At 38.2% G+C, this 13,034-nt stretch overlaps 2 protein-coding genes across 3 annotated transcripts; one reads left to right on the top strand and one right to left on the bottom strand.

Annotated features, from left to right (window-relative positions):
* Positions 1–99: 99 nt before the first annotated feature.
* Positions 100–7,136, top strand: dcun1d5 (DCN1, defective in cullin neddylation 1, domain containing 5 (S. cerevisiae)). 2 transcript variants are annotated; one of them, XM_029279247.2, is made up of 10 exons: positions 100–191; positions 3,561–3,610; positions 3,757–3,782; positions 3,933–4,032; positions 4,425–4,587; positions 4,734–4,825; positions 4,998–5,106; positions 5,218–5,322; positions 5,481–5,583; positions 6,660–7,136. In XM_029279247.2, the coding sequence occupies exons 3-10, from the start codon at positions 3,764–3,766 to the stop codon at positions 6,713–6,715; spliced, it is 747 nt and encodes a 248-aa protein (XP_029135080.1). In that variant the 5' UTR covers positions 100–191; positions 3,561–3,610; positions 3,757–3,763; the 3' UTR covers positions 6,716–7,136. The 2 variants fall into 2 exon arrangements, with proteins under 2 accessions (XP_029135080.1, XP_020499127.1); XM_020643471.3 differs by having other exon boundaries at positions 110–191; positions 3,757–3,790.
* Positions 7,137–7,813: 677 nt separating this feature from the next.
* Positions 7,814–12,158, bottom strand: LOC109991258 (uncharacterized). The gene is made up of 4 exons (XM_020643519.3): positions 11,964–12,158; positions 11,160–11,329; positions 9,972–10,374; positions 7,814–9,054 (listed from the first exon to the last, which is right to left on the bottom strand). The coding sequence occupies exons 2-4, from the start codon at positions 11,320–11,322 to the stop codon at positions 8,046–8,048; spliced, it is 1,575 nt and encodes a 524-aa protein (XP_020499175.2). The 5' UTR covers positions 11,323–11,329; positions 11,964–12,158; the 3' UTR covers positions 7,814–8,045.
* Between the last annotated feature and the right edge of the window lie 876 nt (positions 12,159–13,034).

Here is a 13,034-nt window from a genome sequence, read left to right as displayed (position 1 = left end):
GCATTTTCTTTGTATAAACATGTGTTTTTGTTGAGAATATTTCTCGATATTAAAACGTGTATGTGTCATTACACCCCCGCCATAAAGATGTGGTATCGTCCACTCCCCGGAAACTGTAGCGACAGCCAAACTCCCGGTGTGAGAGCAGCGAGTGGGACTGATTCATCAGGCGGAGAGTAGCTTACTACAAAGTAAGTATTTAAATTACTTTATTTAGGTTTGATTATAAAAAAAAACTAAACTAAATTCCTCCCACACTGTGATTTTATTAAGTTGAAGTCGATTGGGTTCATCCTGTGACGCGTATGTTGACAAACAGGCTAACGTTAGCATTGTGGCTTCGCTACCTAACAAACAAAAGGAGAGTCACACAGCATCTAAAACACAACTTTACATTTCACTGCTTACGCTTTCATTAGAGTCCCTGTTATATTTAATTGACAACCAGTTGCGAGAGCTGTTCACGGCCATTGTTTTGATGTGAGTTACCCTGACGTAGTTAGCCAGTTAGCATCACCACGGCAGCGGGTTTAAAGTGTTTATTAAAGTGTCCGCTGCCTCTGTGCGGGACAGCAGAACCTCCAGGACACCCGGATGTCCCGGGCGCCTCTGCCCACTCTCATCTAAAGCGAGGTACAACCAACTGACCTGTACAGTTTTAATACGTAACAAGACATTTAAATAGGCCATCTCTTCCAGGTGATGCGTAATCTGGTGACGCAGACCGATTCCGTCATCACTTGTGGGACTGATGGTTCCCAAAGTGTGGGTCGGGTCCCCCTTGGGGAGTCACCATATGCCCCCCCCCCCCCCCCCAAAAAAAAAAAAAAACAACAACAACAAACAAACAAAAAAAACAAATCTAAAATGATTTCAAATACTTTTACCCATTAAAATGAAAATGTTGACAATAGAATATAATAACTTTATTGATCCCAAACTGGGAACTTGTGGCGTTACAGCAGCAGAGAAGAGAAGGTCATTTCTTTATTGTCATTATACAATTGTACAATTTGGCTTCACCTTAAAAGTGCACACACATACAAGCATCCACAGCTAAAGACAACAAAAGAAGAAATAAAAAAAGGAACTCTCATTCAGGTAAGATGGGCAATGTATGGTAGGAGTTATTCACAGGTGGTAGCATAACAGAATATAAAATATTGCAGAAATATAAAATAAATATTGCACAGTATGAATATAAAATATTGCAGAAATATAGAATAAAATAAATATTGCACAGTATGAAATGTAAAATACTGCAGATATATAAAATAAAAATAAATATTGCACAGTATGAAATGTAAAATATTGCAGAAATATAAAATAAGATAAATATTGCACAATATAGCATGTTATCCAACACACAATATGAGCAAAAAACAGAATGTTAGCAAATCTGAATGCAAGATAATATTAAAGACAAAGTAAATAAGTACTAAAAATGTAAAAACTAAGAATGTGAATATATACAACCAGGATTTAACTAAGCATTACTAGTCTTAAATAGGAAGATTAAATATGGAAGATTAAATGTAAATGTGCAAGAACAGAGTCATAAATGGTCAGTGTGATCCATTTTCAATTTAACCACAGGCATGAAGTGAGATTTATGCTGAAATGAAAGTAGTGTAAAAAAAACCCTCTAAATATAAGTGTGCACTAGGGCTGGGAAATATATTGAGTTTTTAAGATATATATCGATGTATTTTCAAACAAGATATAGGGTAAAACAATATCGTTAATATCGATATAGTTTATGTTGCATTAAAATAACGGTCACCTTTTTCTTATCTCACTGATGATGACTGACTGTCTGTCCCTCTTAACCCTGCTCCTCCTCTCTCTCTCTCTTTTATTGGATTTAAGGAACATTTTTATTTTATAATATTACTTTTTAAATTCACAAACAGGTAGTTTATTTTTCCATGTGTTTTCACTGTTAATAAAAAACATATCGAGTATCGCCATTCAGCTAATCGATATCAAGATACGAGTTTTGGTCCGTATCGCCCAGCCCTGGTGTGCACATGACAGCTACAATGTAGGTGTCAGCTGTTCTTTACACCTAAAGATGAAAACGCTGGTGTCTTTTCTAAAGGTTTTGTTTGTGCACTCGGTGCTAAAGTCTATTCATGTGGATGTTTTATTACTATGTGATGATTTCGTTTTGACCTGCTGAGAGAGTGCAGATGTAAACCAGCTCTAAGCTTACTCTGGAAGCCCTGTCATAGGCCACAATTTGAACCAATAAAAGGCCTTCTTTATTACATAAGTTTAAAAAACCGTTTTATTGTTTGTCAGCATTACTCAGATTATGAAATGACTGACATTTGTTAAATTGTGTGTGTCACTCCTGACAGCTGCTAGTACATTTCCTCTTGAAAGGACAGCACGCGATCTCGGTCCAATCTGTAATGGAAAGGGTCCTCTGTTGCTAGTTGACCCGCTTTATACAGCTCTAGTCTGGATAATAATCCCAGATAAATATTTTAATTTCTTCATGGGATAATAAGTAAATAAAAAATATTGGCTTTTTATTCAAATGTTTTACACACAAGTTAGCAGATTGCCTTTGTGCCATAAGAATAGTTCATTAAGAAATGATGTTCCTAGTTTTGTTGTAGAATAACTGAAACCCCTGAGTGGAACTCCATCCAACACCTTTTGGGATGATCTGGAATGCTGACTCAGGCCTAATTGACAAACACCAGTATTGTGTTGTTGTCACAGCAAGATGAGCTTTGTTAAAAAAAAACAACCTCTGCCCTCCTTCATTTCAGTAAATCCTCTGCTTTGGCCCAGAGGGGATCATCAAACCAAAATATTGGAGATATGTCAACAAATGCAACCTTGTACAGCAATAATTTGCCTTAAAAAAAAACAAATCGGCAAAATAATAATTCCTTGTAAATTTCTTGAACAGTCAAATTTTAACATTTCAAGCGATATGATGAAGGATAAAAAAATGTTTCTGTGACATATTTCCTAAACTAGGATGTTTTTGTCATCTTATTATAAACCTTAATACATTTAAACTCATGGATGTGTTCCTCGACCCGTCCATTAGTCTCTGGGTAGTATGTCCCTGCCAATGCAACACCTTGTGTTTAAAACAATATTATTAAACTATTTATTTCCCTTGGACTGAGGTGTTTTCTGTCTGAAAACCCTCTAATAACATGTTGATATTCCTATGGCCTAAGCTTCAGTTTCCACATACTTAGGCCACATTGTGTTGTGAGTTTCACAGGATGAAAACATTGATTTTTCTATATAATGGCAGCAGACGTCGATTTGGCTACGATATTACAAAGTTACCGTTTGAGATTCAAAATTCTGAATGGTTTGTACATTTTTCTCACTAGAACTCACTAGAGTCTTTTTCTATTAAAACCCATTGACATTGGATGTTTACATATTCAGGTAATTCACAACGTGTGAATTAATAGCCAAATGAGAGGTCATCACAAAAATAATTGTAGTTTTAAATAATATGGGAAAGAAAGTGAAAAGCCATGCATGTTTGACATTCTTGTTTTGACTGTGTCTGCTTCTAGAAACAAGTTGCAAAGACATCTTCACAACAACCGAAACACTGGACAAGTTTGTGAGTACTTTACACCGTGATGATGCAGCTGAACTTTGCAGTACATTATAAAAAGTCTTAATCTCTTTCTTCTGACTAGATTAAAGTTTGCAAAGTGGTTTGCAGTGACGTTTTTACCTGAGATTTTTTCATTTTTTTCATTTTAGAATCGGAATGGACAAGGCAGCCAGAGGTACACAGGTATGGCTCTTTTACATCTTGAAATACATGACTGATTATTGGCTTGTGTTGGCATCTAGAGGTTTGTGTGTAGGAGGATGACGATGTGTTATCTCACCAGTCCCTGTTAAGATTGATTTAATAAGTCTTTTCCTTTGTGTAGCCCAGCTAGTGAAACCAATCAAAGGCTCAGTGATGCCTGTGAAAAAGAAACGGAAGTTCCCTGATGCAGATGACAATGAGCCTAAATGTAAAATTACCAGGTAAACAGACTCAAGCATTCACTTACACTACAACTCTGTATGGTTGTACCTTCCCTCATGGAATGGAATAGAATAGAAAATACTTAGTCTACTTTTGCATGCAAAAGACAGAAATGTGTCTTTGACTTGCGTGTGTAATACATATATGCATACATATATTTGACACATGACCCATTATCTGTTTCCTGACAGAATTGAGCCCATTTTCTTTTTCCTCTAGGGTGTGTTTTCTGTTTGTTGAGAGCATGCACGTAGATAAGTGTGGGTGTTATTGTTACATTCTGACAGCAAAGAAGTCTCATGTTTCATTAGTTTCTTAAATTGATCTCAAATCTTTTTAATTATTTCAGATAAACATTCTGTAATGTGAACCCTTTATTGTTTTGTGTTAGTTTCACTCGACCTCAAATCCGTGGTGCCAGGCCGATAGCTGACAAGCTGTTCTCGGGTAAGAAGTGTCTGACCTGGTTCCACAAGTACGCTGGCGCTGACAAGGAGGTCGGCCCAGAGGCCATGGAGAAGTTCTGTGAAGACATTGGTGTGGAACCAGAGAATGTGAGTGTACTGTGCCTGCCTCTTGTATTCCACCTAAACCTGGATCTGTATCTATCAAGCATCTGGCAGGAATCACACAACTGCTTATCTGGACTAGGACTCAAATCAGAGATGCAATCTTATCTTATTGTCTCTCTGGTTTACAGATTATCATGTTAGTTTTAGCCTGGCATCTAGAAGCAGCAAGTATGGGGTTCTTCACAAAAGACGAGTGGCTCAGGGGAATGACGATATTACAGTAAGAACCTTTCACATTTACGTTCTTTTGTTCAAGATAAGACTTTCTCTAATACCTTTTTTTTTTCTGCTGACAGCCAGCCTTCATATAACATACTTTCTTTTGTTATCATAAAACCTGTTTAACTGTAACTGTGTGTTTGTTTTACATGTGATCCTTTGCCTACTTGCAGGTGTGACTGCACAGAGAGGTTACAGAGCAAATTGGATTACTTGCGCAATGAACTCAATGACTCTGTTAGCTTCAAAAACATTTATAGATATGCCTTTGATTTTGCCAGGGTAAGTGTGTGGTTTGTTTGTTTTGCTGAATAATTGAACATCCTCTTACATTCAGACTTCTTGCTGATCTCCTGTAGATAAAATAAGCTCATTAAACACTCTTTACCTCAGGATAAGGACCAAAGGAGTTTGGACATGGACACAGCTAAAGCAATGCTGGCCTTGCTGCTAGGTAGAACCTGGCCTCTCTTTCCAGTCTTCCATCAGTTCCTTGAGGTAAATCGCTTTGGTCTTCTTTGTTTACATCCCGTCTAAAGGTCATGTTGTTTTAACAGCAAAACAGGTGTTGGCTGGCCTGCCTGCACGTATTTTTTTATCACTCTCTGCCTTTTTGTGTTACTCTCTGACTGCCCACCAATTTATATCTCAAACAGCAATCCAAGTACAAGGGCATGAACAAGGACCAGTGGTATAATGTTCTGGAGTTCAGCAGAACCATCAACACAGACCTCAGTAACTACGATGAAGATGGAGCTTGTGAGTATACAAAAAACTTGCCAACAATTTTGTTAGCTTTTTTCTTATTTTCTTTTTGTGTGTGTGTGTGTGTGCATGTGTGTGTATGAGTTTCCTGTGTGTTGTTTTTGTCTCCTTCTGTAATTTCACTGTAGAACAGCACTTCAGTCAGCTGTTGATGTTTTTAAAAGGGCTTTATAAATACATTTGATCAATTGAACTGTGAGGCTTCAGTCCACAAAATTAATTCACATCTTGTTGCAAAATAGGTAGTACTGGAAGTTTGGAGTTCAAGCTGGATTTCTACTTCAGTATTAAGGTGTTACACTGTACTCAGAAGCGTCCTCAAAGGAATCTGTGTCCTTTTAAAATGTGCACAGTTAGTTTAGAGGGTTCAGTGTTGTGATTGTGCCCTCAGCTGGTGAAACGTGCCATTGACCTATAAACCTAAACATACTACTCTTGCTGCTTGGCATCGTGTATATTTCAAATTCAAACAAATCATTATTGGTTGTTGAGTTGCTATCGTTTGCTGTGGCTATCCTCACTAATGGACAGAGAGGAAATCTCTACCGGCTCTGCCTTTTACTCTGCAGAGCAAGGGTTATGTGACACTGGATGATGCAACGTAACTAATATGATAGCCTCCTTCATTTAGACTCTGGTTCTCTCCATCCCCTCAAAGGTCAGCACTGCAACCACAGTTTGTGTCCTTACAGAGTCAAATGAGAATCAGATGTAGACAAAATCAATCAATCCACACCAATTTTCACCCCTAAAGAAAAACCACAAATCATATGATGTTTTTTCAAAATGTTCTAAAAAGATCTGAAGCTATGAAAACACTTTTATATTTAAAGACTGTTTCAAACTGATGTCATTGCCAATGAATTAAGTCACTGAGTGATTGTACATTTCAGACATGCCTGTTCAATTTTAACATAGTTTTAATGTACCACTGATGAAGATTTATTTGAATTCTGAATGAGAGTAACTTCATTTTGATTGTTTTTCTTATTGTGCTGTGCTTCATTATTTCTCAGATTGAACAAGTGGAGGGTCTTGTGTTTCTTAATGTGGCTTTCTTGTGTCTTCAGGGCCCGTGCTGCTAGATGAGTTTGTGGAATGGCAGAAAGCTTGGCCCACATCGTAGCGGAGGACATCACCAAAAAGGAGAAAACGGGAGAGAGAATGAATGCCCACTCATGGGAGGAAGCTTGTAATCCTTTCAGAAAGCAAAAACTGCTGTTTCAAATACCGACAGACTTAAACAATTCACACGCACAAATATGGACTACAGAATCATCCCTGTAGACTCTGAGTAAAACTTCAACCAAGCAGAGATTGTCTCTGTGCATCATCATCCAACTGTGGCCAAAAGGCCCTCCTCTAACTGAGTAGACTTTTCATAGAGTCCATGTGGAGACGAGAAGATGTGGGGGAAAGATCTCCAAATAAGGATACAAAGAAATTAGCTCTTGAATTTGTGTTTTCTTGATAATTATTTTTTTTCCCATTTTGTGACTTATTTGTAGATGTTTTCACAGAAATAAAAAGGATATTGAAAATATGAAGTACAAGTAGTACTCTGTATACTGAATTCACTACGACGTTCCTCAATCAGCTTTAACTCCACGTTTTTGTCACTGAGAGTACGTCCATGTTTTATACAGTCTAATGTTGAAACTGAGAATTTTTTGTTTTTGGAAAATGATATGCCCAATTATATGAATTTGATACCAACAACATCTTTTACAATTTGTGACGGGGCATGTTTACCACCATTTTTCTTTAAATAAAAAACTTTGTAAACATTGGGGAACTGATACCATTCTTGGTTAATGTAGGATTCCATTTGTTCCACTACGGAGCCATGCTGTTGTAGATCGGCCAGAATGTTGTTTGATTTTATCTTGACGAAGCAACAAAGGTCTTCCCTTTTAAAAAGAAGAAGTTGAGTATTTGGCAGCATATGTTGCTCCAGTGTCGCCACTGCTCCAACTTTTTTCCTGAACCATGTTGGCATCAAATGCAAATTGGGCATTTCATTTTTTCCCCAAAATGCAATTTCTTAGTTTCAACATCAGGCCTAGTGTCTTTGTGCTTTCTATGTTTTGAAAATGATTACATCCTTTTCTAGATTTATATTTCACACAATGTCCCAGATCTTTTGGAAATGTGTTTCTACTTGGTGTAAAATAAAGAGAGCTTATTTTTACACGAGGAAGAAAATCAAGGGGGACAAGACCGATGTCATCAACGCCTTTATACGACCAATCCCAAGTTGTGCCTAATCACATGAAAACAGTAGATATCTGATTGTTTCTAGTATCATTTTAAACACCAAAATTGTTTTATTATATCACAGCTACAGTAAAAGGTGATAGTTAGTGATCAATTTAAAGCAGAAGTGTGTTATTCAAATCCTCCGAAAAGTCCTCCAACATGTCATTATTTTGTCTCTCTCCTCTGGATTATGTCTCTTAAATCTCCATCTGGAAGTGTGGCCTCTGCTCTTTCCCCTCCGTCCCCGTCTCTCTAGTGTCCAACGGCCCAGCTGAGGCGGCAGCCATAATGGCATTGAGACGCGTCAGAGAGAGGGAGCGCTGTTTGAGTCTGGGGGCGGGGCCAGGCTCATCAGGGGTGGGGTCTGGAAGGTGGCCGTACCGCTGACCGTCGTCGTCATACTGGTACAGGCGGATGACACGGCTGCGACGGCCCTCTGAGGATGGGGAAGTTGGAGGTTCTTCTTCCCCTTCTGTGGTGTCACTTTTCATTGTGTCCTCTTTGTTTTCATCATGTGGATCATCTTCTTTCCTGCAAATATCTACGTCTTCATCTTCCTCTGCCTTGTTTTCCACTTCATCTGCCTCTTTTTCTTCTCTCAATACTTCCTCTCTCTTTTCCTCTCCCCCTTTCTCCTTGTTATCTCCCACTTTATCCTCACTTACTCTACCATCCTCTTCATCACCTGTACTACTACTACTTGGCTCCTCAAGCTCTTCCTCTTGTTTCCTTTGCCTCTCTTCCTCCCTGCTCTCTCTTGGATCCTCACTGCACTCGTCCTCATCTGTTTCTGTTTTACTCCCTCCATCTTTGTCTGATAAATAGAAGGAACCACTGATCCCTCTTTCCTCCCCGTTATTTCCTTCACTGTTTTCCTTCAGACCTTTTCGCTCCTCCTCCTCCTCCTTCACCTTGATGTAGTCACATCCTTCCAGATAGGCTGTGGTTTCCTGCTCCTCCTCTCGTTTCTGCCGGAAGCTTCTCTGAGGTTTGGCAGGGGGGGGCGATGAGGCTGTCGATGAAATCGTTGAGTCTGCGGTCCCACAAGTCTCCGAACCTTCATCCAACTCCACCCGTTCCATTGCAAAGGCCTGGTTTTCGTACATGGGGGGCAGGGTTGTCATGTTGACTTCAGAGCCGTGGTCCAGTGTGTCACTTTGGCGTTGCCATGGTGATCTCAGCCTCATAGTGACTGCCCCCAGACACCTAAAGAGTGCAGTGGATTGAAAAAATTGAAACACAAGTTAGACACAAACTGAAAACATTAAAGGTAGCTGCTTTACATTTGTTTTTTATATCTTTTTTTGTCATATGGTCGAGTTTTAAGCTCCTGTGAGGAACAGTTTGTGTTGATTTTGACACCCCATGTGGACAAAGGGATACGTCTTTACTTTGTTCGTCTTGGTATTACAGTAATAAATAAATACAATGTAATAATAGTAGTTATTAAAACGGATGGTCTCGTTTGCTTTTGTAGGTCATAAAGAGACGAGACTATTAATTTCTGTTTCTGTTTCATCAAAAAACTCTTAATGGAAAATTTTGTCATTTGAAAAACTTTAACATGACAGTAATTAAAAAACTTGTCAAGTATGTGTTGAAACCTTAATACAGAAAACAAAGCCCACTCAGTTTTCAACATGTATGGCTGTTTGGTAGATAGATGGATATTCAAACCATTTGAAATCTTACTATTTTACATCAGAGGTATTTATATCTCTTTGATGAGCTCTATTTCTTTTTCTTCTTTTGCTGAAAAACTTTACAGACAAGAAGACCAGAAACCTGTCCATTTAATCTATTTTAAAAATGGCTCACTCGTTCTGAAGCTATCCACAAAGTTACCTATTTAAGTTGAATTCCATAATCCCCACAGGTGTGTATCATTATGTTAAGTATGACTTACATGAAGTTGTTTTACCTGCAGAAACACAGAAATAACTTTGCCAACATGATGTTTTAATACATGTTTTTGTTTTTGTTGCAGGCATTCGTTGGCCTCAGCTTGTTTCAACAAAGTATCAAAATCAATCAGCAAATACAACAAACAGAAGAAATGTCAAATTTTGGTAATCTGATCCCAGTATGAATAAAAGCTGGGATTTCAGGGTACCTGAACGCACCTGAGAACCTGAGTCCTGGTCAGAGCTCCAGCGCTGAAGCCCAGCACAAATGTCAGAAGAACTGATGCAGCCACAACTCCTGCAAACTGCTCATCTGAAACACCGCCCTGCTTCTCCTCTGCAGAACCAACATCCCTCCTGATCCTGAACGCACCACAGCGATGTTCCTCATATGCATTGTCTTCATCATCTGTTTGATTATTATGACCAACATTGAGCTCGTACGACCACAGTGTAGTTCCCTCTTTGTGCTGCAGGAGGCAGTAGTACAAGCCGCTGTGGAGATGGCTGGTGTTCGGGACTACCAGGCTCCCATCATGATGCATAAAGACAGGGTCCAGTTTACTCAGGGTACCAGGGGTCTCGAGGTCTCCAAAGGGGGTGTGCCAGTACTGGACAATACCTACACATGAGAGGACGATGAGTTACAGGTGAGGAGGTGCAGCTATACGCTGATGTTTTGAACATTGTGAGGTCTATAGTTTAAAAAAAATGATCTCTTTAGGACCACAAAGACCCGGGTTGAGTGTCTGAAATCACTCCGCAGTCACTTGACTGAATGTAATGTTTGCTGTTTTATTTTACTGTCCTTATCCTGAATATGATGCCTTCAACATGTTTTAGAATGAGTCCACATCTTTTACATGTATGATGATGTGTAATCACTAAGACCTCTAAGTGTTGTAAAAAAACCTCTTTCTACTAATTTTTGTTTTCCTTGATCAGAATCGAGTTTGTTGACAAGTACGTTAAAACATACAAGAAGTTGATGGATATGTTGTTGCTTAATGACTTTTGTTTGTAGACACGTCAGTACGAATATTAATGATTATGAAGTAAAAACAACAATCCCTCAAAAATCTGAAGGGATTTCTATTTCTATTCATTCTTTTTTTTTTTTTTTTTACAAAAAACGGCTTTTGCCACTCTTCAGAACACATTGCTTTTTGAGATTATTATTACTTATACAGTGTATATTTTTAAACAGATGTTGGTATTTATCATTAGAAACCTCTTTATCTGAACACACATTGGAGCAGGGCACTGATTTCCACAGACTCCTCATGAAGCAGTGTGGTTACTGAGTGGATCATTCAGGTGATACAAAGTGTATTAAATGTTATCCTTCAGGTGCAGATGAATTTCTCCGTCCCCACTTCTCTGTTCTTGTTGATCCTCTTTACTGACCTGCTTTTCTCTCGTCTCCGCAGCTCAGAGTCAGCTCTACCTCTGGATGACCTTTGAGCCTGCAGGTTGGTGTAACAGTTAAAGAGCCGTCGCCAAAGGCTGCACTCACAAGATCAGCTGAGGCAGACAGGAACGCTGTGAGTGCCATCCACCTGGTTAACATTTTAAACCTGTGCAGGAAATAAAGAGTCACGTGTGTTTTTATGGTTTGAGTATAAAAACAAAGACAGGAATCTGGAAGTGGTGGATTAACATTTGGGCTATAGAAACTGTCAGAAGTTTGTGTCAGAGCATTCAAACTTTACTCATATCATCCTCACTTCTACCGGAGAGCTGATTCCAGGAAAAACACATTTAGAAAACTTCAAAACACTTTGCAACAACAACAGACAAAATGAAAGGCTAGTTGCTTAGAAAGCTGTACCTGCTGGATGTCTAAGTGGATGTTTTTTAAAGATTGTCTTGTCCATCGTTCCAATCAACAGGCAACAAAAATGCTGTACAAGAATCTGGAAGGTTCTGACGGGTGGAATCGAGTTTGTAATTTTATAGAAAATGTATACAAATAAATACAGAACACATCATGTCTTCAGTAAATACTGCATGTGTCTGTTTTGTTGTAAACCTTTCATTTGATCTTTTTAAAATTCAGTCTGTTGATTATTTCTCAGTTCAGCTCAGAACAAAAGAAATGTAAGAGCACAGTTTTACAATTGAATGCATGACCAGTTAAATAACAGAGAGTCATAAAAAGAAAGCTGCTGAGATTCTCTTAAACTCCGTGTATGAGTTGCAGATATTTACCTTGGACAGGTTTTCTTATTTCTTCTCAATGTAGCCAGGTTTTCCTTTTTCCTCCGAGCTCACATGGCGTGATGGATGTGTTGGTGTTTCTTCTCTGGTTAAGTGTAAAGTGCAGTTTCTCACATGACACTGTGGATGTCTTCTCCTCCGATGATGTTAAAGATTAATAGCATTACTCAGACAGTTTGTTATTTTGTTAAGCAAACTGACTTCTGTACACAACACGTTTTGAACAGTGAATCCGCTTGATCACATAGACATGCTGTTGCCCTCCTCTGTAAAAACACTATTAAGTCATCTATATTTTTTGTGCTCTTCTGGCAACAAGTAGGAACAACAACAACATCGTTCTCATTTCTATATGAGTAATTCCTGCACATTTCTTTACAGCACATTCTGAAGAAGAAGCTCCTATGCTTTGCTAATGTAAAAATAATGCAACACCTCCTGTGTCCCATTCAGCAGTTGAGCTCGTTCAAACTTAGTTAACATTTCTGAAATATCTGAAGTTCCAGCGGTGCAACGTAACCAAGTACATTTACTCAAGTAAGGTTCAGAAGTAAAATTTTTAGGGGCTTTTATGCTTTGTGATACAATCTAAATATTACTCTTTAATGGACATATATATTATATATATTATATAATACAATTTGGATATATATTTTTAAGAGCATGAAGTATTTTTAAAGGAACTAAATAAAATAAACATACTGGGATTTTATTATAGCAATAGGTTTTTAATTATTGAACCAACTCAAACACGTTTTTAAAAGATTGCAGAGTGTATTTGTGAGATACCGTGAACGGACTAATATTTCACCTTCTGCGCAAATATTTCACCTGCGAAAAATATTTCAGACAAAGTGTCGGCGAAAGGGTAGGACTACACTATTTGTTGGTGACTGGACTGATGTAACGTCAATTACTTTTTTGCAGAAGGTGAAATATATTTGGCTGGTGAATGTTTTTTTTTTTTGCAAATGAAATGAAATGTATAAAATGGTTTTGATGTTTCTTGAAATATTTTTCATTTATTTTTCCAAATGTTTTTGCGTTTCAGAACTGTTTTTC

This window comes from Labrus bergylta, chromosome 11, assembly GCF_963930695.1.
Source record: "Labrus bergylta chromosome 11, fLabBer1.1, whole genome shotgun sequence".
In the NCBI taxonomy this organism is placed as follows: domain Eukaryota; kingdom Metazoa; phylum Chordata; class Actinopteri; order Labriformes; family Labridae; genus Labrus; species Labrus bergylta.
Note: the sequence above shows the minus strand (reverse complement) of the source record. Positions and strands in the feature narration are given on the sequence as shown.